Genomic DNA, 27824 nt, shown 5'->3' with positions numbered 1-27824 from the left:
GTATGCTTTGGGTGTAAAAATCAGTACGAAAAGAATCTGAAGCCACCTAATGATATCTGTATAGAGCACCAAGAATGGGGGGAGTTTATACCAACAGGAAGTCGAACCTCACAAAAAAAATTCTCTAATGTTTACTACCACTGCAATCCCCAATGTGTCTGGCTTAGATGGGGATCCTTCAATCCTTCCTCAATAATTCTATCTGACATTGCAAGTGAACTAACAGAAGTACACAGAGAGCATTTGTTGACAAATTTTGGTGTTTAATATCTGACATTAATTTGTAGATCACTTCATATAAATGAAAATTGCACATTGAAATCACTTAAAATTGCAAAAATATACGTATCTAAAATTGGGGTCAAAGGTGAGTCCAGTAGTCCAGTCCAGTGAATAGAGACACCCACACAAGCCTAGGCATAAGAATTAACTTTTGGCAGCACTGATACTGTAAATTGTTAGCAGTATAAAGTATCATGCCACAGACACACACACACACAAACACCACTTACTGTAAGCAGTTCCACTCCTGGCCTGCCTATGGACTCCGTTAGCCCAGCATTCTTCACAGCTATTAACAGAATACATTGTGGATGAGACCAACAGATAGCTAAGCATAGCCCCTTTACATTGCAACACTGCTGAGCATACATATATAGGCTTCTGTATTTTAAACTCGGGCTTCAACACACTGCTGGAGCAAGTATACTTTACAAGCTACGTAGGCAAGCGTATTAGTATTATCAGCTAAAAACATACGCACACAAAGCTTACCTCTAAAGTAATGTCTCGCTCTGCCCTTGGCTGGTTGACTCTTCGACTGTTCAGATAGAACTACAAGGTAGCTTGAAGAGAACTGTTACTGATACTAAGGGGTGCATCTTTCTTTGCCACACTGAAACAAATAAATTGAATATCAAACACTGTACACTAACACTCTAAAAACAGGCTCTAAACTAACTCAGCTTCTACACAAGTATACTTTACACACTCATAAGCTATGTAGGCAAGTGCAAGAGCATATTATATCAGCTCAGAGGCTTATGAAGGCTTATACTAGCTACATAATGCTTGCTATATACGCACACACAGCTTACCTCTGAAGTGATCCCTTGCTCTGGCCCTTGGCTGCTTGACTGTTTCGTTGGAAACCAGGAGATCCTGACACAGTAACTACTGTAGACTACTTTGCTAAGAAGTTGAATAAAGAAAACTGTCACTGTGTCCAAGTTATGCATCTTTCTTTGCTAGAGGCGAATGCTGAAAAAGAGAAAATAATTTGAATATCAAACGTTGTAGACTACACTCTAAAAACAGGCTCTAAACTCACGAAGCTACTCTTCCAGTATATTTCACACACTCAGAGGCTATCTAGGTAGGTGGACAAGCATATTAAATCAGCTCAAAGGGCTGAACTAGGAAAATGATGATCGCTATACACACACAGAGCTTACTTGTGAAATGATCCTTCGCTGAGGCCTTGGCTGGTATACGCCTGAGTTCGAAACTTAGAGATCCTGTCAGAGTAACTATTCTAGACTAGTTTGCAACAAAGTTGCCTGCAGAAAACTGCTACTGCTTCTTAGCTACGCATCTTTCTTTGCTAGGAGCTGATAATGAAAGCAGAGATACAAAAGAAAGTTTCTAGCTCTCCTATCCACTAGAGATCACTCAGGGCCTGGGAGATACTTGAGAGAAGTAAGCTTATACCACTGACAAGCTCTAAGTCCGTTGTCTTTACTCTGTTTCCAATTTTTTTGAGTTTAGCTTGAATTACTCTATGTCAACTTTTCTCTGTCCCTCCTGTGAAGTCAAAATAGCAAAGGACATTGCTTGACTTGGTTATTATGTATCTAAGTGCTACATAGAATGGCTTCATGCTATAAATAAGCTGTACTGTTCATAAACGTTTGCAGTATAGTCCTTCAAACTGCTTTAGTATACTTTTAGACACACCACGGGCCTGTCCCTCCTACGACTTCATAGTAAAGGCTATTTCTTCTTGCATAGCATTTATTTGTCTAGTAATAGTGGCTGCATGGCTTAGTCGACTTTTTAGAGCTAAATTCTCTTTACTTTTTAGAAAAATCAACATTAAAAATGATCAATTTCACTGTTTCTATGTACAGCACATTGTAGAGCAGTCAAGACAGGTAATGAGCATGCTGACTATAAATATAATCCTTTGTAGTGTTAGCCACGCCTAGCCACGCCCTATAACACGGAATGCTTCACGCAAAAATTTCGTTTCCAATCCCCTTTTGTATCTCTGATGAAAGTAATTTAAAATTAATTAGATTTTGGTTCCGCGGTGGGCGGTACTACGTATGAAATCATAACCGCGGCTATTCGGTTAAGGTCGTTCATTTTTGGTCACAGCTAACGCACACAACGAGATAGTAACTATGGTAATAGCATTATCAAATTAATGGTATTTATGTCATTTTGGGTGAAAAAAGGTAAGATAATTATTATACAATAAATCTGAGTTGTATACAGTACACTTGCTAAAAAGCTGCCTTAACCTACCTGAGCATGCCCGTATGTCTGAGTGCCCGGGCCGCTCCTCGTTAACTACCTTAAACTACATTTAATTTTAGGGGACGCTGTGCATTAATTAGAGCTACACTACAACTATACATGTACGGGCATGGTACAGAGTGTCAGCAAAGCTAGCTAGCTTAGGTACTTTTAATTATTGCATAATGCACTGAGCATAATTTAAATTCAAAGTAGCATTGACTGGCCCCTATAAAATGTTTAATGATTTTACAAAGATTTTATACTTTCTTTGCCATGTCAACTTTTGGTAGATTCTGCATGTTTTGTTCATACGTGCAGCATGTTTCCGGATTTTAGAATTTTGTGCTATGCTTTTGTTTTGAAGCTTGATCATAGCATTCGCTTTTTGCAGTTTTCTTTCATCACCATGGCTAATTGAATTAAGCTAATTAGTTTTTTTCCAAAAAACAAACATTGAACTTCATGTGGAATGTAGTGCGTAATAATTATAGCAGTATGAACATTTGGTATTCAGACTTTGATGGGAACTTAATCACATAATCTACAATTTACTTGTTCAGCAGTTCTAACAGGGTCATCAGTTCCATTAGGTGCTTTCTGGCCACCTGGTTTATTCTTTCCCCGGCTCTTTGTTCGTATAGGGGGGCCGGGTTGGTCGCACTTATCCTTACGTCTCTTACTTCCCAAGCCTACATTCCTCACTCAATGCATAACGCTGAGTAAGAGTCAACGCCAGACACACGTGGTGCAAGGTATCTCTGGCCTATACTATGCAGAACATCCGTTCTTGTCTGCACTTTTGGGTATACTCCCTGGATCCAGTATACACTTCAATGTCTTTTCAGCGAGTAGGTAAGTTGTGTCACTGATCAGCCCTACCTGCTTAGTAACTGACTACTGGAACAATTTGGTACAGTTGAAGATTCTCTATATCTGGCCTGCACCAGCAGCCCTAAGATGCTCAATCTCGGCCTCGGCATGTATACTATCTTAAGTTTGCGTTCAAAGAGCAGGCCTCAGTCCGCAGGTGTTCATCGCCATCACGCTCATCGCCTATATATCTCTGATCCTGAGCCCTCTTCAGCAGGGACCGCTATAATTATCAGCAGGAATGTCCCTTCAGCATCCACCAGACTGTAATGAGTCTTCAGCTATGGTGACCACATTCCTTAATTCGCTTGCCTTCCAGCATTCCCAGGTAGATCCAGCTCCACGGCTATGCGTTCGATGATGTCTTCCTTGCACGTAAAAGTAGCCTTTCTCCATCTTCATCCTCAACGATGTCTTTAAGACCTCCACTGTTGAATTACTTGCTCTTAATAATCATTCATCATAATGCACTATTCTATTGAAACAGCATAATTATGTCTCTCTACTGATATTGCATCACTATAATTATTAATAGAACACTAAATATCTGGTGTACCCTAATAATTAATCACACATAGAAGGACACAGTTTCAACTATGCAGCAGTCCCCATAATAAATAATCGTTACATTTGTAATTGTTACATTTGTACAATGTACAATTGTACGTGCCAGTATAAAATTTAAGACTGTTTTTAGAATAGATGTGTAAAACAGTGGGTCAGAAGCTACAGTATTGTTCTCTTTAGCTTGGGGGTGGAGGTGCTTGTCTTCTTTGTGGCCTGACCCAGTTCAACCACTCTGACCCTCTGAGCGAAGTTGAGTGAACATACACTTTCTCCAGCATTTTTCTCCACTGGGGACACTTGTACCATCATCAGCGTTTTTGAGTCACCACCTTACAGTATGGGAAAGTAATACACATGTAACATGAAGTGATTCAATTGAATATTGAAGGTATTTAGTAAAGGCTGCGCTGGTACCTGGTATGCTCAGAGATCGCATTAATCCTCTGCACACACTTTGAGATGGTGGGCACGGATAATTAGAAAAATAATGCTATCATTGAATGAACTTGAGTATTGATGGGATGAAACACCAGCCTGAAACCAGCATCCGAAATCTGAACAAAGCTAGCTAGCTATAGTAGTTCAGAAGAACCTACGAAAATACTCAAGAAGTGTACATTGAATGAGAGCAAGCAGACCGTTTTGTTCTCTACCTCTGTTGGATCTCTCTTTGTGTGTCTCTCTCTCTCTCTCTCTCTGGCTGGTGGGCTGGTAAGTGGGGCAAGTGGGCTTCATATCATTCTGCCAGCCTCATGCACAAGTATTCAAATGCCTCGGTGCGCATGCGCAAGCGAGGTATACGCTAGTGTGTCTGTGTGTGTATCATTGGTGTGTATCAAATATGTAGTGTTTTGTGGCTTACCAGGAGGACCACGTGGAGATGAGTGCGCATGCGCATTAGATCCACAGGAATAAGGGGTGTGTCTGCAAGAAGTCAAGCGGACAAAATTAATGGCTACTAAAGTGCGCTTTAGTGCAAGGCTAACTCATAAGAAGTTTGTGCAAACAAAATTAATGATGCTACGAAATATTCTGAAGAGACTTGCAACAGCCTTCAATGTGAGTACTCGAGAAAGAAGCTGCTAATCCACTAATCAAAATCTAAGAGAACGTGGCTAGAAGCTGTTATAGTTTTAAGAAGAAAAATTGTATTCTGTTCACACGTAGGATTGAATGCGCATGTGCAGGTGTACGCAATAGCTAGGTTAAAATTTGCATTGGCTGCTGCACTCCTAGCCTCGTTCCCAGGTTGATTTGTCTCCAATTTAACACTGGGCCTGGTATTGATTGTATTGTATCTGGGTATGTGCTGTATTTGCTCCACCTTGCTCAGGGTATTCGCTCAAAACGAGCGAATACCTGAACAAGGTGGGAGCGAATAGAAACACTAATGGTGCACGTAAGCATATACGTACTCCGTAAAGTCAACGTAGTCTCCGTGTCATAGGTAGCAAGTTTACTTTGTCAGAGTGTGAGCGGTCTTTTTTCAGCTATCAGTACAGTTAAGTTGGCTACCATTTGATTCACTACACAATTACAGTACAAGCACTTGATAGGACTATTGATTGCCAGATACACTCAGACTCTGGCCAGCTAGTATGTACTATATGCCCAGCCTAAGCCTGAGGCAAGCCTGGAATGTATTGTCTCAAGGTGAGCGTGAGCGATATAATTATCATCATTGGAAATTGTACACTATAAACCATAGCCTGAGGTGGATATGGCTCTTTCAACACTTCTGGTTGCTATCCTGGACAGTGACGTCAGGATTCTACTGTCTCTTTATGCACTGTGAACACACAATGTTTGCATATCCAGTATCTCTGGAAGCTCTTGTTTGAGATACTTGCTTTTAAACATCTGTCTATTTCTATGGAATGCAATATACTCTACAAAAAACAGCGATTGTCCACATGGACTATATAATTAATTTCTAGTGTCATTTATGATCATATCACTGCCACTGTACTTGGCACAAATTATTAAGTACAATTTCCGGTCACGCCCAGATACAATCAATACTAGGTCGCGGAGGATACTGCATCCCAGCTCTATTCTGACTCTTGTAGCACTAGAGCGTCAGGTTTTTGTTAACTTTAACAAAAACCTAACGCTTTAGTGCTAGGCTAACTCATAAGTTGAAGAGTAACTTTGTGCGAACAGATGATGCTATAAAATTAGCAAGCTTTAGGTTGCAAATCCACAAATCAAAATCCAATAGAACGTGGCTTGCAGCCTATAGAAGCTGTCACATTGCACCGTTGAGCAGTTATAGCTGGAATAGACACAAAGACAGACAGACACACAGTCAGCTTTACCGTATCACTCGTGCGGCTACCCCTCGAGGCATAATAAGGTAAGTCTAAAGAGATAGTCAGAGTTACCACAACATATATTCATGTAAACAGCCAAGGGTTAGTACTTCAGTTCATTTGTAAGAACTCTGGAGCTGACAATCGAAGCTCATTATTTTGTTACCTTGATTAAAGGTACATGTATATATACCGGTACCCAGAATTTGTACAGCTACATAAATTGCGTAAGTAAAACCGGTAGGTTTACACAGGATTAGCAGTTCGTTTGCTTGCTGTGTTTATTATATATCTGCAGGAAAACGCCACATCAACCCCAAACATTTTCTCATTCCACCACACTTTGTCTGACTGATAAAGTAAGTAAGTGAGTTTCTTGGGGAGCACTTTCTCCAAGTACAGTCAGTCATCTCCATGCAGGACATTCTGCACAGGGTTTCATAAGGCAGATGGCGACTCAGGTTCTACTCTCTTATTGCAGAGGAGGAATGCCAGGGTCACTAATGAAACATTCTTGTCCAAAATTTGAATCGTTCAGACACTGCTAGCGAAGTTTCACAAAATTAATTAATACGGTCACTCCCTGGACGTGCAAAACACTTGACCCTATAGTCACTAATTGGTTTTCTCCTACTTTTGACTATACAGTAGAGGCTGTTTCATGTGCGTAGTACTCTGCGTTTCTGTTGCAGGCAAGCAACTAGGCCGACTTTTTAGAGGGACAACAATAACAGGTCTATGATGCCCTTAGACGTTCTGGGCCGCATGAGCGCTACACTGACAAAGCTAGCGAGCATCTCCTACGCCAAAAGGTGTGTGAAACTTTCTGTGCTCTTGGTGCATGACTTGGTACATGAGCTTGCAATAGTGTGTTGACTTACACAAACTGCTAATTGGATTCATAGCTACATTCTGTGAGTGTAAACAATGTAACCACGAAAGTACGTATCTACACAACTATCTACGCTAACAGAAATTAATTTGGTCTCTCTAGCCGAGTTGTTAGTGTAAGCTTAAAATGTTGTTGTGTAAGCTTAAAATTCTATTTTTCATTGTGGTTATAATTATATTTTCGCCGCTTTGTGTTGACTTCGATAACAAGCCATTCAATGTATCGCTGCTTTTGAGCAAAATTGGCGAAACCGAACTGATTCTTACAGACACCTAGAAGTACATACATGTACAAATGTAGTCTGAAAGAGAAAAACCAATTAATGCTTCGCACGTCCACTGCTGCATGGCCACTTTATGAGATGGGATGGGCGTGGCTCGAGTGAGCTACCATTAGGTACGTGCTATACATGCACAGCATAAGAGCATAATCATGGCATGCGCAAGTGAGGTATACGGTAGTGTGTTTGTGTGTGTGTGTGTGTGTGTGTAGACTGCTACAGTTATTCAAGGATCAATGAAGTGTAACTATACGTATATGCTTTTAGTCATGTTTTCTTGGATTGTAATTCGTGAATTTGCAAAATAATGCTTCGTTTTCGAGTTCTGCCTAGTTTTGCTAACTTGGAATGTTTTTATAGCCTTTCAGAAGAGTGTGTAGCAAAACGTGTCCATGGAGTGTTGCTATTCTACTTAGTAGTGGTTAGGTCTGCACTAGAACGCTAGCTATTGGTAGCTGCAAGAGTGAGAAGAGAGCTGCAAGGCTCCATCGAGGCATCAGCACTCGCGGTGTTGCTTTCATTTATATCGAAGACGGAGCTCCATGCTCTGCACTTCAAAGTAGATCTACAGTAATTGAACATAAAAAACGGTTTTACGCTCGAACATCTAGCTGCTACAAAGTTCACGATAGCTGCAGAGCTGCATGGGTGTGACCGGAATTATTTAACAAGGGTATATCAGCGTACTATACGCATGTACCGTACTCTACCGAGATTACGCCCACCCTAATTGCATGCTACAAAGTAGCTACAGGTGGGATGGGCTTAATTTCGAAAACAGTAGTGTTACCTCGAAATTAAGCCCACCCAGGTGTTTGCCTCGAAATTAAGCCCACTTATTATGAAACTATTTTTTCTGTCTGGGTATGAGGCCTCTTGGCTCTTGAAATACAATGAATACATCAATGTAATGCATGGGTAAGGTATAAAGAGTCAAGATTCTGCATCAGAAGGGTTGTTCCTTGTCACTGTCAGAGTACTTCAATAACTGATCAACAGAGATTCAGAGAAGAGTGTCCTTGTCTCTTATGCCATGCAGTACTTGCAAATAGGATCTAGCTATATCTAGCATTATATCTAGCTATATTCAGAGCTAACCAGCTAACCAGGGTACACAATAAACTGCTAAATCTTTTCTTGACAACTTGCTCACTGACAAATGTATTCACTTCCTGGTGGGCGTATTGTCGAGGCAAATTAGCCATTAGGAACTTTCACTCAAAAGTGGGGGTGGGCGTAATCTCGGTAAAGTACGGTACTACGTAAATGCAACAGGAACTTTATTAGCTGTATTTTACTTACAGAGAGAGTCTTGTAGAAGGTAGGTAAGCTTAGAGTTCCTATAGGGTGTGTGAGAGGACTTGGCACGGAGGTGGTGAATGACGTCACCCAAGGAGCTGAGAGACTTATTGATGTGTTTGGCCTCCTCCAGCCTCATGCCATCAGAGCCTGACTTATCCAATCTCTCACTACCGGCTAGGTCAATCAGGTTCAGCTTACCTGAGCGGTGCATGGATGGGAGGGAAGACACATGATGAATCTGAAGCTACCTCATGAATGCCTAATGCACATGTTGTACATTTTACACATTCCAGTGGGATGACATACCAATGGTCTGCACTCCAGTGGTTCTGTTAAGTCCCATGACAATGATACAGAGGAGGGCATGGCTACGACTGCTCTGAATGTTCATCTTGGTCGCTCCCGTCGATCGGTTCTCATGCCCCAGAGTAAACACCTGCACAGTACATGTATACCGTATAATCTGGTTAGTAAGCGCATGCACCTATAGGGAAAAGAGCAGACCTCTACGCGCCTATTATCCAGGTGCGCTTATAGAAATTAACCACGCCCATGACGTTTTAATCATTGTCTGCAAAAGGTCTATAGTCATATCTGACAGCAGTAACATAGCTACGGGTAGTGAAAGATACTTATATCTATAAAGAAGTAGAGGATATACCACACCTAAGAGGAAGATATATATGGGGTGCATATCCTCCAAGTAGATGTGGCATATCTGACTTATACCACGTGACCGCAAAACTATAAAAGGACCTCCCCCTAGCAATAATTCAATCCACGATGCAGACTGCAAAAAAGAACAAGACTATGTCAAATTTGCAGGTGTCAAAGAGCTAGTTGAGCAACACGTCGACTCCTACAGATACTCAAGAGCTTCCTTGGTCCAAGCGTTGACCATTCGACGTCCCTTACTAAAGTCGAAATTGAATAAAATGTATCTAAACCACGCCCATGGACCCATGGAAGCTTAGCCATCTTGTTGGAGAGCACCTTCTGTGTTTCTGCCGTCACTTTGAGTCTTAGTACTGTCAAGCATGGCTCTTTTCTCTTTGCCTACTTTCTTGAACAAATGAAAAAACAAATTGAAAAACTGTGCATGCCTGGGGCTGTATGCTAATATTCTATATATCCTACAGCTGTTGACCAATAAGATCAATTAGTGGTGACGTAAGTGTGGTATAAGTGTGGAGACCAATTAGTGGTGACGTAAGTGTGGTATAAGTGTGGAGACCAGTTGTTGGGACAGAGAACTGTGCAGAAAACCATGCGCCTTCTATCCAGGCTCTTGGTCTGCTAACCAGTGTGCGCCTATTAGTTGATGTACACTTATTAACCAAGTGCGCTTATTAACCAGATTACCGTATAGCGCGAAATTTTCGAGGCACTTATATTTCGTGGATTGGCCTCTAAAAGCCATTTCGTTGCACAATGTTCGCGGAAATGACTGCTAACCGGAAGCCACGCCTTAAATCTTTGCACGTTATTGCAGGTAATTTAACAATTTTCGTGGACTTATTTTCGTGTAGAATTCTAACCCACGAAATCCGCAAAAATTAAGCCCCTCGAAAATTTCGCGCTATACGGTATACGGTATACATTCGTATATACATATATACATGTACATGTACATGTGTACAAATAACGGCCTGAGTGCCTCATACAGTATAATTATGCATGTAGATGTATGACTAGCCTCGATCCCAGGCCGATCCGTCTCCAATTGAACGCTAGGTCGCCTCCTCGGCCTGGTATTGATTGTATCTGGGAGTGTATCTGGGCATGTGCTGTGGTTGCTGTGGTTGCTCAGGTATTCGCTCAAAAAGAGCGAATACCTGAGCAAGGTGTAGCGAATAGAAACACTAATAGTGTACGTAAGCATACTTACTCCGTAAAATCACAAAGAACTCCGTGTCATAGGTCTATTCTTTGCAAGTTCAGTTTGTCATAGATATAGGCTTAGCTAGAGTGTGAGGAGCTGTCTTGTGCGAAGGAAGACGGAGCATCACTCTTGTGAAAGAACAGACCTAGGTTCTCAAGTTTCTGCTATCAGTTGGCTACCTTTGATTGACTACACAATTTAATACAAGCGCTTGATTAGACCATTGATTGCCAGATACACATGGTAGAGTCAGACTCCGGCCATCGATCTCTTGCTCAGGTGTGTCCACAAGTGGTGAGCGATATAAATCAATAATACCCTTTCATCAATGGAAATTGTACACTATAGCCTATAGCCCAATCCTTGGTACATGTATCTGGATATGACATTACGGCACTGGCACTGGTGTTGTGTTAGCCTCCTTCACCAGCCTTCAAGGAAGTGCAGCCTGGGATCGAGGCTAGTTTTGTGTGGACCATCACTGTGAGTTACAAAATGTATAGTGGAATGGTGAATTTAAGTTCATACTAATTTGTATACAGGAGCAAAATGGAACCTTCCCCTCCAACCCCAGTCGTACTCCTCCTAGCTGATGGGTGCGAACTCATTGAAAGAGGATGCCCCAGTGCCGCCATTCGTGTCCTTCCCAAGGGGCCGATTTTATAGAACTACCTGCACTAAAACTACTGACGTGGAATGGCTCTTTCAACACTTGCGGTTGCTATCTTGACCAGCGATGTCAGGATTCTACTGTCTCTTGATGCACTGTGAACACACAATCTTTGTTACGCCACCTGAAGGCTTAGCAGGCATATCCAACGCAGTATTTATTAAGTCTTTCTGGAAGCTCTTGTTTGAGATCTTCGCTTCTAAACATCTGCATTTATTATGGACGCAGTACTGCTGTGCACTCTACAGAGTATTAACTTCTAGTGTCATTATATCATTATATCACTGTATTTTAGCCAACTGTGATGAACTGAAGATTTTACAGTACATAGCATTCCTCTTGATACTTACCAGTTTCCGGTCACGCCCAGATACAATCAATACCAGGCCGAGGAGGCGACCTAGCATTCAATTGGAGACGGATCGGCCTGAGATCGAGGCTAATGTATGGACTAGCCTCGGTCCCAGGCCGATTTTTCTTTAACAGAACGAAATTGAAAAATACGGCCTGGTATTGATTGTATCTGGGTGTGGTTAGAAACCGGAAACAAAAGCAAAGATTCTTTCTTGTCAAATTTTCCTGTATCCCCGTATAAGTTTGTAATCGTGTATGCTCTCAAGTAATTATAGATCATCTAGCTAGCTAGCTACAGCAAGTTTAAGTTGTTCAGATTACCGCATACATGTACATTGTCCCAGGCTGATTTTTCTTTAACAGAACGAAATTGAAAAATACGGCCTGGTATTGATTGTATCTGGGTGTGGTTAGAAACCGGAAACAAAAGCAAAGATTCTTTCTTGTCAAATTTCCCTGTATCCCCGTATAAGTTTGTAATCGTGTATGCTCTCAAGTAATTATAGATCATCTAGCTAGCTAGGTAGAGCAAGTTTAAGTTGTTCAGATTACCGCATACATTGTCTTGCTGAAGCAAGAAGGCCTCACTCTCATTGCAGAAAAGGCCCAGCTCCTGTCGGAAGGACGTCTTTGTCTGTCTAACTTGTTTTCAACATGGTATATGGCAAATCTCTTTGCTATCAATTGCTGTCATTTGTGATAGACTACAAGCTAGTAGGCAGCCGGCCCTTGTCGACAGGTGCGTGTTGATCTCTCTACTTTTGTTTTTTTTTTGTTCCTAACCACGCCCAGATACAATCAATACCATGTAGGCCTAGTTGGCGACCTAGCGTTATTTTAGAGGCAACGCGGCTGGGAACGAGGCTAATGTATGACATGCAAATTAGACACAAGGATGCCCATGGCGCTCTTGCACATACTACCTCATTCACTTCCTCAAGCTGAGAGACAGCCACCTGTGTGAGCCCTGGCACGTACACTCCATCTGAGCCCTGCTTGATGTCCAGCTTATGTGTGGGGTCAACTGAGAGGAGGTCTCGCACACACTCATTGTAAATTTCCAGCACTGATACCACAATGCTGTAATCGTAGTCAGTGTGCCGTTCCTCTACCAGGTGGAACAGTTCCTGCAAAGCTCGCTGGTTGAGACCAGGATTAGATGAAGGGCCCTGTATGACAAAACAAAAGTTGGTAACGGTGGTACATGTATTTTGGTAGCACTAGTTCAACGATCTGTTCTTGAGACACTAAATGCACCTGTGTGTAGAACTTTTGTAACTGTGTACAGGTCAGGTGATAATTATCTGTAGGTTACTGTATGTTTGCAATTTGTTGCTACGTACGTGTATATTGTGTTAAACAGGTAAAGCAACCAATGGAAGTTGTACTCGCAGCTAGGTTTGTGCTTCTACCAGGGTATACAGTCTGGCCATAAGCGAAGATGCACACATTGTAACCGTCCATACAGTGTACGTTAAAAATCTCCTAGACCCAAACAATGAACAAAAAACATGGTACCAGCAAAAAATAGTTAGTCACTGCTGTGAATACAGCTACATGTACTTTACATGTGTACCTGCATAGTGAATGTTTTTCCGGAACCAGTCTGGCCATAAGCGAAGATGCACACATTGTAACCGTCCATACACGAGGTCACCAGTGCCTTTACCTCAGAGAATACCTGCACATGCACCAATGCCACAGAGCTCTAATAAGCTATGCCTCTGTGCCCTCAAAGGCTTCTCAAAAGAAAAGAGGGCATGCAACTCAGGCTGTTCTCAGACTCTGCAAACTTCATACTTAATACTATTCCGTGTGAACGGGATGCTTGACTTGCCACTACTGGATTCTTATATCCTGCTTACAAAGTTTAGTGATCAATACACCTATAGATTGTGAGTTGCATGCCCTCTTCTCTTTAAAAGCCCCTGATACCGTATGCCTAATGATGTACAACACGATACTTGTGCTACATATAATATACGTGCATGTACGATGGTATTGTAATACAAAAGAGGTGGTCTCAAACTATCATATTACTAGAATACTTTGCTGGTAAAAAAACCCTTTTTGATTTGTCTCATTCGTAAAGGGTTAATTTTTATCAGCTTGCCAGAGTGCAAATAGAATTTTTGATTTGTACAAATGAGACGTACAAATCAAAAATTCTATTCTGGCAAGCTGGTAAAAATTAACCCTTTACGAATGAGACAAATCAAAAATTCTATTTGCACTCTAGCAAGAATCGTATGTAATTAGTATACTGGTAATTAGGTTTTGCGTAAGGATAATTATATGTAGCTAGTGTAAAAGCTGGAATGCGAAATGGAATGGAATATGGAATGAAAGAGCATGCATTAAAAACTTACTATGATCTTTTTGGTGGGGTGGACACAATAATAATTATACTATTACTTGTTAGATCCCATTTGAGTGTAGGGAACATAGTACTGGACAACATCAACATTACATTGTACATTGTGATTTAGATAGATAAATAGATAGATAACTTTTTATTTGGGCACGATGCTGCATCCACAGTGTGGGTTTTCATGCATTTACAAGGATATACACAGTCATTATAGTTAGATGCTTAGTCTAGTAGCATATAACAAACATAACAGAATAGAAGGGCTTTGTTCGAAATTAGGAGCCGCTCGTTTATTTGGCAGTGTGCTGGGCTTGTTTGCTGCAATGCTGGGGGAGGAACTGGATGTACAAACTGTAGTGCTTGGATTTTAACCTTTCGCATAGTAGGAGCCACTCGTTTGCTGGGCTTATTAATTTTGTTGGGCTTGTTTGTTGCAAATTCTAGCTTACGTTTCTTCCTATTTTTTGCTTTGTTCGAGAGTTAGTAGAAGCCGCTCATTTCCAAGCTGGGCTTGTTTGCTGCAAATCTGGGAGAGGAGCTGGTTTCCGTTTTGTGGGTGGAGCTTGGACTATATAATGAGGGCCGACTTGAATGGTTTTTAGTACATAGAGCCACAGATTTAGGAGATGACAACTTCAGACATTTCAAAAGAAAGAAATCATTTGCTAGGTTGACTGTTGCTAAGTGTATTTCTAGCCAATAGGTTTGGGATCTAAATCAGTTTCGGTATCTATGCATGGTTATATTGTCCCTCATAACACATAGATACCTCATGCCCATGTTCTAACTATAAATGGTTGCCTGTAAGTCATTACCTTACAATTAACAGTCAAGTGTATAACTAAGCCTTTTGTCATTGATTTCCACACATATTAGGTTGTGGAGTTTACATTTATACTCTTAATAAAGAAACTGTTTCTCATTACCACTGTGTGCAAGTTGTCGATCCCCTTTTTAATACAGGGTGTCATGTGATGATTACAGCCAGCTACATGCTATCTTTTGGATTAATACTCGCAAAGTGATGCTCGCAAAACATTCTAGTAATACGGTAGTGTTTCTGACATTTACAAACTTGTACACAGCACCTCTTCTTGCCTGGAGCCAATGCTGAACACTCGGTCAAGGTCAAAGGTCTTCCATGTGCCCCTGCTCCGCACTCGCACCACACCATTGTCATCACTGTCAGGAATAACGACCAACTCAGCCTGGGAGCCTGCAAGTGGGATAGAGACATGAAATGAATAGAGTGTGAGATACATGCATATCTCGATACAATTATTGTATACCGAGGTTTCGAATGCATATACTGTACCCTCGCGAAAGTATACGCTCCCCTTTTCTGCAAGAAGTTTGGGGAATGGGCGTATAATCGTGAACGGTGAGTTTTCACTTGAGTATACGCCCACCCGCGGCCTCAAATTGAGGCTTACACTTGTGGCCATGACATATTATACCGTATATGCTTGATCAGAGGCCACTCTCAAATAGTAGTATCCTTTGCTAGCGTGGCAGCCATATTAGTACTAGAGCTAGCTACATGTACAGTAGACTCTCGTTAATCCGGTCACCCTTTGGACAGTGTAGCTTGGCCGGAATAGCGAGTTGGCTGTATACAGATGTATTTCAGGAAATAGCCGCAGCTTAAAAACGACTTTACTTCAAATGTAATGACTAATCATTAATTTTGCAGTTCTTGTCTCGAGGATATTAAATGAAGGATAATTAATGATTCTGCTGTGTAACCCTGTCCACACCCAAAACGTCATATCCGGCCGTAATAAACGTATTAGTTTGGGGAATATACGGAATAGCTAGAGTGGCCGGCCGTACTTCAGGGTGAGTTTTGTGCAGTAAACATCTAGCTTGCAATCCGTGCCAAACTAAATGGCCGGTACATGTACATTATATTGAGGTGGCCGTACTACTATATTATTCTATGCTGCCATGCTTGGAACTGGTTCCACGTGCTACTTCAGCTCCACCCACAGTGCCACGCCCCATGTATACATGTACAGTAATTATGCCTCGGTGCGCATGCGCAAGCGAGGTATACGGTAGTGTGTTTGTGTGTCTGTCTGTGCGTGTGTCTGTGTGTGTGTGTAGACTGCTACAGCTGCACAAGGATCAATGAAGTGCAAGTAAGAGTTTCTATAGGCTTCTAGTCATGTTTTCTTGGATTTTAATTCGTGGATTTGCAAAATAAAGCTTCGTTCTCGAGTTATGCCTAGTTTTGCTTACTTGGAATGCCATTGCAGCCTTTTCAGAAGAGTCCGTAGCAAAACTTGTTCACCGAATGTTGCTACTGTACTTAGTAGTTAGCTCTGCACTAGAACGCTAGCTATTGGTAGCTGCAAGAGTGAGAAGAGAGCTGCAAGGCTCTGCTGACTTCAGACTTGAACTTTTGGCATCGATCGTTTTTAACAACAATCACGGTCGATTATTACCCACTATTTGAGTTTCCTGCGATTACATGTACAATGCAGCAAAATTAGATCATCTTGATAATTATAATCAATGTATGTATAAAAGCTAGCTAGTAGTTTTATGTTATGTAGCTTTGGCACCTCCACCGAGGCATCAGCACCCGCGGTGCTTTCATTATGTTAATCTTTTGTGAATTGAAATTAATTGATATGCTATCAATTTCACCCTCCACACACTCAATATTTTATCACGTCGAATGTTTTAATCGAAAGAATTTGGCATTCGAAAACAGGTGGTTTAATTAGACCAAGTACACTCAAGAATAGAAAACCAGGGAAGTACATGATGAGGGGTCAGGCAATCAATGACCCTAGCCCCTCCCCACACTCACCTGTCCCATCCTCGGCAATGACTGGCCTCACTCGACAGAAGACCCTGATGTTTCCCCGCAGCTCCACTAGTTGGTTGTGAAGCTTCTTACGGAGACCCATCTCATGTCTGTACTTGGACACTAGGCTTACATTCTTGGCACTGACGTGTCTGATCTGCCGAGTGATCTGCATAATTATATTTGATTGCACAAATTATTATACATTTACATTATACTATTATGTACATGTAGAGCAATTCCGTGGTTAAACATACAATTCAGAGATTGTTTTTACTGAAACCCCATCACACTGGAACTTTATAACCAAAACTTCCATACCAAACATTAATTTTTTGATAGATGATGGGTGAATTTTAAGTCCTGTACGTGACTGCTACTTTTCCTCGTGACGGACGTAATAGATTGTACGAATGTACTCAATTTCTTTAAATCAATGACAACTATTATATATCACAATAGAGTACAAGCTTTTGGCTTGCATTTATACGTAGCTAAAAGCTTAAAAAAATTTGATGCTTGTATACTTGCAGCGTACATTGTACTTTGCACGAGAAGGGTTTGTAACGGTGGGCAAGAATTTAAGCATACTAGCTGTCAGTACAAGCTGATGTTAAATGTACATAACCAACTTTAGGAGTGCATTTACGGTAATGGGCAATAGTTGCACCGATACCCACGCAGCACCCATACCCACGCATACAAATTCCGCTATAAAACCTGCAAACACACATAGCAAGATAATTACAGCTTGTATTGCTCACTCTCTTGTATACCAGCTGATGGCAATATTTCAGTACTTATATGTTTACATCATAATAAAAATTATTATGTTCTACATCTTGTATATATACATGCAGCAAAGGTAATAAGGCAAGTGGCACTTGGCCTCTGGCAATTAACTATGACCCTTAGCTGTGTTATATACACAGCAGTTATTTGTGCTGCTAATTCAGTATTGCACTCGCAGCATAGTGTACAAAATAGCAGCTGACCATCAGCCAATTTTCATGCAATAATTATAGCACATAATTATGGTCAGCCCTTGTGACCCAGTGAAAGTTAGTCTTGCGAGCAGCCGTCGAAGGGGGAAGGACGTCTGGTTGAAGTGGGCGCTTTTCCATGTGCCCGTTTCAGAATGTTGTCGCACCAATCAGATTGCTAGACTTCAATAATTAAATATTTTGGGTGTGGTTTTACGTAACCTGTAGAAAGGAAGTGTGCTCTATAAAGATAAGCAGTATAGACTAGAAGCTATATTTCTCTGCACAAAAGACTGCTATTCGTGACAGTGTTGCTGCCATAAAGCTGGATTATAAGAAGCTCAAACCCAAAAGCTTGCTGTAAAAGTTTTGTGAAAGAAATGTTGTGAATATAATTATAATAGATCTAGAAACGTGTTTGTCTGGGAGCAGCTCTTGAGGGAATAATGCGTCCTGTAGTGGGACTCTGTACTATTCTTCCTTCTTGTAGAGAACAATACTCTTCGCAGACTATTAAGATACTGTGCTTTTCTTCTTAAACATTAATTTTGGTATTATTATGACGTGTTCTGACAATGGTTAACAATGATCAATTAGAGTGGCATGTTATGACAACAGTAATATCATACACATGTCACATTCCTGAGTATCACAGAAAAGCGGCCACTTCGACCAGACGTCCTTCCCCCTTCGACAGCTGCTCGCGAGACTAAGTGAAAGTGTGACAGTGTCAAAAGGTCATTAACACCACCTGGCCTTATGTTTTACATGTAAGAAATCGGTTGAGCTATCGCGCCTCAGACAAACCATGCAGCTTGAGAGAAGAGATCCAGGATTTAATTGCAACCTTTGACCTTTGACGAAATCACGAGATACTATGTGGCTAATAAATTATATTTGCTGCACTGGATAGACCTATATATACATGTATACATACATGTATAGGTATAGTAAGCCTTCCAAGCATGCAAATCTAAACAATTAAAATAACAGAAAAATGTAATTAACTGCTATATATAGCAGCAAAGGTCAAGAACCTAGGACAAGAATGTGATTAATGTTTTGTGACCCTATTGACCCCGGCATTCCTCCTCTGCTTGTGACCATCATCATTTGGTGTGTGGCTCAATTTATCGAAGCATGCGCAGAAGAGTTAGCAAACACATCGTGACATACTAGATGTTTTTGTGTAGCCTCTGTTGTGTAAGCTACAAAAAAGGGAACACAGCTTAAGTTCTAGCTCTAACCTGAGAAAAAATATTAAATAGACATGGTGATTCCATAGTTTTGCTTTCGCTAGAAGAGTTATTGTGTAGGAGGGTGGGGCTACATTAAGTATTCATCCACTGCATTTACCCACAATGCAACATGCCGTATGTTCTGTATAATTATGGTTGCTCTAATTATGCCTCGGTGCGCATGCATGCGCAAGCGAGGTATACGGTAGTGTGTTTGTGTGTCTGTGTGTGTAGACTGCTACAGCTGCTCATGGATGAATAAAGTGCAAGTAAGAGTTTCTACAGGCTTCTAGTCATGTTTTCTTGAATTTTAATTCGTGGATTTGCAAAACAATGCTTCGTTCTCGAGTTACGCCTACATGTACTTGGAATGCCATTGCAGCCTTTTCAGAAGAGTCAGGGTGTCATACATGGGGGAGGGGGGAAAGGGGGCAATTCCCCCCTCCTTTTTATTCGGGTACTAGTTGTATGACTGATTGTCCATAGCTAGCAATAGAACAGGGTATTAAAATAACAGTTGACCCTTTTTTTAGCAAAAATAATGTTCTGGTTATTTTTCTTATTTCCCCCCTCTACTTCAATATCCTGTATGACACCCTGAGAGTGCGTAGCAAAACGAGCCTGACCATCAAGATTTGATGAGCTGATTGTCAAGGTACCTATATTACTAACTATAAAACTGTTTGACATCATTGATCAGCTCTCTCCTGTTAATTAACCAGCCTACGTACCACATGCAGTGCTTGTCAAACAGTTTAGCTCTATACACCATAACAAATCGCTTAGCAATTTACATTTCGTACACTGATCGACCCATTCTAAAATCATAATTTTGTAGATACCTTTTTTGAGGCTTGAGCAATGTCCTGCTGCATACAGCGGTTGACTGTGAGAGCTGTATTTTTGAAGTCAGATATACAGGTCTTGACAGAGCTAGCACTAGATGACACTGCAACACAGTGGAAGAGCAGCTTACACACATGACTGACTCACAGTGATTTAAAAGCGATTTATCCATCCAGAGATAATTTATGCGAGGCTATAAAATACTGTATGCATGATATACGCAAATGTACCCTTAGAGAGAGTGTGCCGTAGCTGTGAAAGTCGTGACAAGGCAGCTGCATCTCTGGCTTGCTGTTGCTCCAGTAAACTCAATCTATCTCGCAGGTTCCCACACTCTGTGTCCAGCTGATCGTTATTGTCCTCCAGCTCTTTGGACAGCATGGCTAGGTCACTCAACTATACAGAGGAAGGTTAATAACAGATAACACGTACACTAACAAACTACTGTACACTGCTATGTAATTATAATTATCATGGGCATGAGATATCTTATACCCCATACTTACATCACCATTACATTAGTCAACAGCTGTAGGATATATACAAGCTTATATCATGTTGTCAAAGTAATAAGGCCGAAGGGCATATAAAAGTCATACTCACTGTTACAGTAACAGTCCCTGCCTTGTTATAATTATCATTAATTATTATTACACGCCTTGAGGCATAATTTGGTACGGAGTCGTCGTGATATAAAACATAATAAGTATAATTATAGCACGCAATATACAGGCAACTCGCCCTTGTCCTTGTGCCTGTATAATTCATAAAACACTCGGTATCACATATCTACAAGAAGTTCAAACAGCATTCACCCCGTACATTGAGCTTATTTGCACAGCCGCCAAACGGATACAATAACTGTTTGCCTTAATGACAGTATTATAATATTATCATTATGGGTAGAATGATCGTGAATCTACAAAGCAACGATTATATCGATTAGAGCTTTTTGTCACCTTTGAAGCCTTTGAATTGAAGATTGCCTACAAGTTTCAACAATAACTACATGTAGCTTTATTTCAACTACTGACTCATTATCGAATTGCGTATGATAGCATATCATACAATTAGCAGTTAAAGCAGTCCATGAAAGTGTTTAGTTCGCTCAGTACAATATTTTGCAAGTATCCTGCACTTGAAAATTGTTAATGAGCAGATGTACGTATAAATCTACCTTCTGTTGTGTGTTCTGGAGATCAGATTCCCGCACAGCTTTCTCCTTCCTGAGAGCGCCAGAAATTTCTTTTTCCTGGGTACATACAATTGATTGATAATTAGTGCATGTGTATGTGCACTAAATGTTTGACCAGTGCATAATATTTACCATGCACCCTCACCTTCGCCAGCTGGAAGTTGAGGCTAGACAAAGCCTCTTGGTGAAGGAGGGAGTGAGAGGTAATCTTGTCTCTAGTAGCCCTCAACTCAGAAGAAAGACTCTCATTTTGAGACTCAAGCTGAGACAATATCTGCTGCAGGGTATGGACCTGTAAAATAATGATGTGAAATGCTTGTTGTATACGTCACCTGTTGTTGTACGTACATGTATTAGTTATTGCCCAGTACGAGTGCAACATGCGAAATATTGCACTGGAGCAACATTCATCGCAATGCAATATTAGGCATGTTGCACGGGGGCACCTGCAATAACTAACACCCTCGTCCTATAAATTGTAATGATATGTGTTTTGAGTGAATTCATTAGTTTGCTGAATTTCATAGTTAATTAGTTTTGCTTCCCACAACTAGGGAAGGAGCCCATACGAAGGACCAATGGGTGTGAAGGTGGGACATAAGTCAAAAAGCGGATTCCTCATCTACTGCATTTACACTCATTATAATTATGGTAGTGATATGCAACATGCCATACACAGAGCACTGGATTGCTTTGATCTGCCCACTAACTGGGCAACAGGTACATTGTACATGTACAATAGGGAGTACTGTCATTTGTACACATGTTACCGTTGATGATGTATACCTTCTCCATTTCTTCCTTATTTTTCTTACTACTGTCAGCTTTCAGACTTTCTACATGATTATTCAGGCAAGCAATCTGCGTATAGGATGGAGAGATGAATAATCGATCGTATGATGTAGTACGTGTTACAACAAAACTGATACATGTACATTATTCCAAACAAACTTCTATTTTGTGCTTGACATTGAGATGATCACGATCCTTTGCCACAGCTCTAAGCTCAGTCTTAAGGTCGGTAACCTATGGGATATCAGAGTATTAACTGAGACGTACAACTGTACGTGCTAAATACTTTTGTGTATACAGTAGACTCTCGTTAATCCGGTCACCCTTGGCTTGGCCAGAATAGCGAGGTGGCTGTATTTCAGGAAATAGCCGCGACTTAAAAATGACTTTACTTCAAATGTACTGACTATAATCATTTTGCAGTTCTACAATCTAATGACTACTTTTGCAGTTCTTGTGTTGAGGATAATAAATCATTCTGCTCTCTATTTAAGTGTAATCCACTTGTATCTGCCAAACCACATCCAAAACGTCCTATCCGGCCGTAATAAACCTATAAAACTACATTGAAACTTTGTTTGGGCAGCCAGCACTGGACAGTATACGGAATAGCGAGTGGCCGTGCTTTGGGTAAGTTTCGTGCATTTAATTAGCAATCCGTGCCAAACCAAATGACCGGTATATCGAGGTGGCTGTACCTCAGAGAGCCGGAATAGCGAGAGTCTACTGTATGCATACTTGTAAATAACACGTACATGTACATGTATGCATTAATTTGCACACACATGTACGTTCACTCAAGGATGTAATAAGTGCCCCAATCCCAGGTACATAATTTATATGTAAATTACTCTATTGCGATCCGATCATATCATGTATTGTCCCAACCTACTGACACCACCACTTTATGTTGGCTTGACATTTGCTAACAAAACCGTTGCTTACTAAGCAACGGAGTACAATGTGCAATGCAGTACCTATAGGTGTCACACATACCCCATAACATTACATGTAACTTGTACACATCAGTAAATTGCAGAAAGTGCTCGAATTAGTTTGACATTTGTAGTACCCACTACATGTACCCGTATCTGAAGCTCCTTCTCTATGTCAGCACGAGACTGAGCAACCAGCCTCTCCTCCTCCAACTGAGCTACCCTCTTTTGCATCTCCCTCACTTGCTGGGCTAGTGCAGAGCTCATTGGGTTTGCTGGGGACTGGATGGGGGGATTTAATTGAGCAACTCGCAAGGAAGGAAGTTTCACTAAATAAATTTTGACGCAGAGCCATGAGAGTATATACAACCAAAAATACAGCTATTGAGGAGTTTACACCACACACCGCAAAATAACAAATGATATGAAGTGAAAGTGCAATAGTGATGCTTCGGATCTTCACCTTGAGTTTGAAGGGCATATCTTTGGTCATCATGAGCTCATCATGGAGGTTCTCCTTCTCACTCTGCACATGCCTCAACTCAGCAGACACCTGCTCGTAGCGACCCTCTAATGCAACGTGGTCCTTCTGGAGACGACTCAGTTGCAACACCAGTCTCTCAAGACCATTGCATGGAGATACCTACATGTATGTGCATTTACAATATTTGTACAAAAGGTATTTGCAATGTACATGTACATTTTGTACATACTTTTGGGGACCATCTAAACAACTGAAACTAGAGCACTGAAGTGCCCTCGTTGAGGTTGATATGAAAGTTACTATAGATCTACATGTATAGAAACCAAGAGCCATAATTACGCCCCCTCCCCCCACAGAGAATATAATTCTTAACTTTGAGGAGAGCTAGCATGAGTTTCCCCCAACCCAAGAACATAATTACATGCGTGCTGCACTCATGTGGGAAGCACACAACCTTCAAATACGAGCAGCACAAAAGCAGGCTACATACATGAGGCACACGTACAGCACATGTACCACAGCTATACCACGCCTATGTCCAAAATACACCATGCAGCACGCAAGCAGCACAAATGCTAAACAAATGCCAGATAAGTGCAAGATGCAAGTGCATGTGTGCATAACTAGTGCAAGTTTTGCAACGGACTCTTCTGAAAAGGCTGCAATGGCATTCCAAGTAAGCAATACCAGGCATAACTCGAGAACGAAGCTTTATTTTGCAAATCCACGAACACAAATCCAACTAGAAGCGCCTATAGAAACTCTTACTTGCACTTCATTGATCCTTGAGCAGCTGTAACAGTTAACACACGCACGCACGCACGCACACACACACACACACACACACAAGCAGTTTGATGTGTCATACAAGCTAGCTAGCTATACCTACTAGTACTACCGTAGTTTGTTGTGTGTCTAGATTCTACTCTATTCTACATGTATTCAGATTTATTGATCTAGATATAGCTATATTTTGTCATGCTGAATGCTAGATCTGCTAGACTAATAGCTTATAGTCATCATCATTGTCTACGAAGCTACCTGCTATCGGAGTTGGGCACGCTGGTTCTGCACTGAGCTTGGTCTCTGCTCCTGGCTACGCTAGCTTTGGTAGCAGTACGTGTCTTAATGCGTGGGAGAATACTCAATGTCACGATTGTGAGCTACATATCGCCCACATTCATAAAAATGTATGTGGATCACGCGACTTTGCATACCTTTTTCTTTCACGTCTATCATTACCTTTTTTACTGCCTCCCATCATCTCTAGCTCATTTATATTGAGAGCTAGACAAGAAAAAGAAAAGTAAAGCCTGGTGACGAGGCTAAAAGCAGCAACAACAACCACAATCATAATTCTAGCTTTCTACTTAGTGACCCCTTTTCCATTGTTCCTGGTCCGGGATCACTTCAGCTGTAAATACGTAGCCTATCTCGAATAAAGGCCACATGTATGTAGCTAGCTGCAACGTGAAAGTTCCAGTTTTCGACAACTAAGCTCAAAATCTGAAACTAAGAACTTGTTGTGAGGAAGCTATCCATCTTCTGTGAACACAGCGCTATGGCATCCAGGTGAGTAGACTCAGACATCACACACAAACAAACAAAGAAACAGGCTAGGGTGGCCACGGGTTAACGAACCAAACGACTACTGTAATCCGTGGCCGCCAACACACCTAGGGTTAACACTCCAACAGGGAGTTCTCTGGCAGGTATAGCCATGCATATAAGCTACATACATGCACAGTGTGCAATCACATATACACGCAGGTACATGTATAGGAGGGGCAAGTGGGGGCATGAAAGACTTCACAGCCCAATTTTATTATAGTAAATTCCCCTCACCTCAGTCTTGATCGCCTTGTCCAGTACGTGCTCACAAGAGCAACCTCGTAGTTGAGTCTCCAACTCATTAATGTTCTCTTCTCTCTCAGCTATGATATCCTGAAGGTCCTGAATGAGTGCCTGCTTCAGAGAGAGTGCTGAGCTGTGAGTCTTCTTGATGATCTTGAGTCGTCTCTCTCGGCCTTGCTCAGACTGTAATAAGTTGGACTGGGCCATACGTAGTTTATACTGGGTCTCCTGCAGTGCATAACGTACTTGAAACTGTTGGCATGCAGTTAAACATTGATTAATTGGCACTATTTCAGTAGCTTTTTAGCACTTTTCACGTCTTTTCTCCTACGTTTAAATTGTTATATATATCTGCAGGGAATACTGCACAGCTAGAAATTGTTTTGTATGATTGTATGTTATGAACTGTGCGCAATCAATCAAACTGTTTTAATCAAACTGTGTGCATTCAATCGAACTTTCTACAGTGCATCCAGTCTAGAGAGTAGAATATTAAAATAGGTGAATAGTTTTACTTAATTGTATCTCAAGATTGGAACATTTCTATGCTGATACCATTGCGTAGGTGAATGAATAATTAGAAGCTACAACATTATTCAAAAATGTTCCCCCAAAAGTATTGTAGTGGGAAATCATTTTAGGTGAAGATCGTAAAAAAATGTGTGTGACGTACGCACATCAATTACCTCCGGAACTAAAGTATTCTGGACAATTTATTTATTCAAGCCTACTCTATGGACCTTAGCCGTAAGATTTTCTTCAAATCTCTCCCTAACCGAAACAGTACTAAAAACTAGCAACTTTTAGCCCTGCGGAGAATGTGTAGATATGTAAGCAACATGAAACCTTTCAAAAGATAGCCAAACTATCTATTGATATAATGACAAAGTTTCAAACCTTAGCTAGAAACTGTTGGCCTTTTCTCTCCCAAACCGATTACCCACTGTAACAATTTTTACTGTTTTATTAATCACAACAAACCCACCACCTTATGTTGTCATGGAAACACTTTTGGGTATGTTGTAGCTTATTCGTTCACCTACACAATGGTATCAGCAGATTTTCTTTAAAACGCTTCAATCATAAGGTATTTACGTTTAAGTACAACTACTCACACATTTTTGGTATTCTACTCTCTGGACTGTATCTACTTCCTTCAATCTACTAGCTTCCTTTCGTTGTGACGTCATTGTCTTACTGAGCATACACATTGTTATCCTACATTAGCTGGGGTTAGCGCATGTGCAAGCAGTTGATACTAGGCCCACTCTTCGAAGAAGTGCGGCCTGGGATCGAGGCAAAATTAGGAGATGCCATGCAGTATAGACTGTAAATCTATCCACCACATCATCACTTCCATGTTAAAATGCATGGATGGAGTCAGGACTGTGTATGCCTATATGCACAACAGAAAATTCACAAAACGCAACGTTCACTTATAATTATAGCTTGCACAACATGCACGTTCAATGTTAGGATTGGCTGGGATAACCACCAACCTCAAAATTAAAAACCATAATTATATCATTGAAATATTTACTATTAAAACATTTCGTGAAAATATACATGTGAATGACGTTGTATCGGATTGGAGTTACAAAATGTATGCCTTCGCCGGATTTCTTGTTTCTAGATACTTTTTGGTGTTTCCCCCGGCCAGTCTTAGCAACTTTTTCACATTGCAAATGTTTTTGTGGTACTTGTAGTGTAATGCTTTGATAACATTTACATGCATACTATCAGGTGTACACGTATGGGAATTACATTAATTGCTTAATTATTATCTAACTTTTGCACACAAAAAATCAGATTATAGCATGAGATATACGATACACAGTGATGGAGCTAGAGAGACGACTCACTCTTAACATCTGTTTCATCTCAGTCTGAGCCACGGGCAGCGGTGAGTTGAAGCTTCTCAGAACACTACTGCTCACTGGAGATTCTGAAATCATATCGTAGACTACATGTAGCTCAAGGTGTAGTGTGAAATATACAGTACTCACCATCATCACTTCCGGAAGAGCTTGTCTGGTCCTTAGGGTCATTATCTATGATCATGAACAGTAGATTGAAACATAATGGAAGTGGTCACATCCAGATAAACTCGACATTTCGCCCATAACTATAATTACATGTATACCATAAACGTTCTAATTATAGAACCAGTAAAAAATAAATTTTTTTCTAGAAACAATGTACAAAAAAAGGATTTTATATGGCAGTAATGGCGTTATAAAAGAGGGCGTCCTAACCAAGGCTGGTTCTATAATTGGAACGCTTACGGTAGCACCAGTTTGCAAATGCGACGTTTTCTTTCCCCCCATGGCCCAACGTCTGCATATAAATTCATTTGTGTGCAAAACGTAGTGTCGCTTACGATACACAGTTCTAATGCATGACTTACCACCCATGCCTAGCTCATCCATCATGACTTCCCTGGGGGTTTTAGTGGGCGTGGCCAGGTGGGGTAGATACTGTATTGGTCGCATAAACCTGTCCCGATCACGACTCATATTCACTCTTGTCTACACGCACACACGTTGATCATTAGATGCTGTGTGTTACGGGAACACTGCATGCTATATAGCGCTATAGAAACTGTAGAAACAAAGCTCACTTTCAAATAATTTTTATTATGCCAAATCAGCAGCTGTGT

The 27824-nt window shown here is 41.0% G+C and overlaps 1 protein-coding gene across 5 annotated transcripts; it reads right to left on the bottom strand.

The window, feature by feature from the left end:
* Window positions 1-276: 276 nt before the first annotated feature.
* LOC135345944 (kinesin-like protein KIFC3) lies at window positions 277-27824 on the bottom strand. Of its 5 annotated transcripts, XR_010397939.1 has the most exons (24): window positions 27573-27824; window positions 27172-27216; window positions 27028-27110; window positions 25157-25393; window positions 23291-23470; window positions 22978-23109; window positions 22052-22126; window positions 21887-21961; window positions 21246-21392; window positions 21083-21157; window positions 20136-20301; window positions 19902-20008; window positions 16842-17007; window positions 15112-15239; window positions 13229-13333; window positions 12576-12821; window positions 9053-9182; window positions 8747-8944; window positions 1455-3821; window positions 1331-1371; window positions 1098-1260; window positions 775-895; window positions 513-571; window positions 277-413 (listed from the first exon to the last, which is right to left on the bottom strand). XR_010397939.1 is itself a non-coding variant. In XM_064543400.1 (19 exons), exons 1-19 carry the CDS (start codon window positions 27679-27681, stop codon window positions 4120-4122), a joined length of 2574 nt encoding a protein of 857 aa, XP_064399470.1. In that variant the 5' UTR covers window positions 27682-27824; the 3' UTR covers window positions 3989-4119. The 5 variants fall into 5 exon arrangements, 1 of the variants encoding a protein (XP_064399470.1); XR_010397938.1 differs by having other exon boundaries at window positions 1098-1371; XR_010397937.1 differs by lacking the exon at window positions 1331-1371.

This window comes from Halichondria panicea, chromosome 13 (assembly GCF_963675165.1).
Source record: "Halichondria panicea chromosome 13, odHalPani1.1, whole genome shotgun sequence".
Taxonomy (NCBI): domain Eukaryota; kingdom Metazoa; phylum Porifera; class Demospongiae; order Suberitida; family Halichondriidae; genus Halichondria; species Halichondria panicea.
The sequence above is the reverse complement of the archived record's forward strand: the minus strand, read 5'-3'. Positions and strand labels throughout refer to the sequence as shown.

What these genes read in the sequence shown, in the direction of transcription:
- LOC135345944 (XM_064543400.1), bottom strand. Translation starts at nt 27,681, where the DNA reads ATGAGTCGTGATCGGGACAGGTTTATGCGACCAATACAGTATCTACCC. An exon ending in ATATGCCCTTCAAACTCAAG is followed by an intron (nt 23,110 to 23,290) that starts GTGAAGATCCGA and finishes CCCCCCATCCAG; the next exon opens with TCCCCAGCAAACCCAATGAG. An exon ending in CACTGGAGTGCAGACCATTG is followed by an intron (nt 8,945 to 9,052) that starts GTATGTCATCCC and finishes TGCACCGCTCAG; the next exon opens with GTAAGCTGAACCTGATTGAC.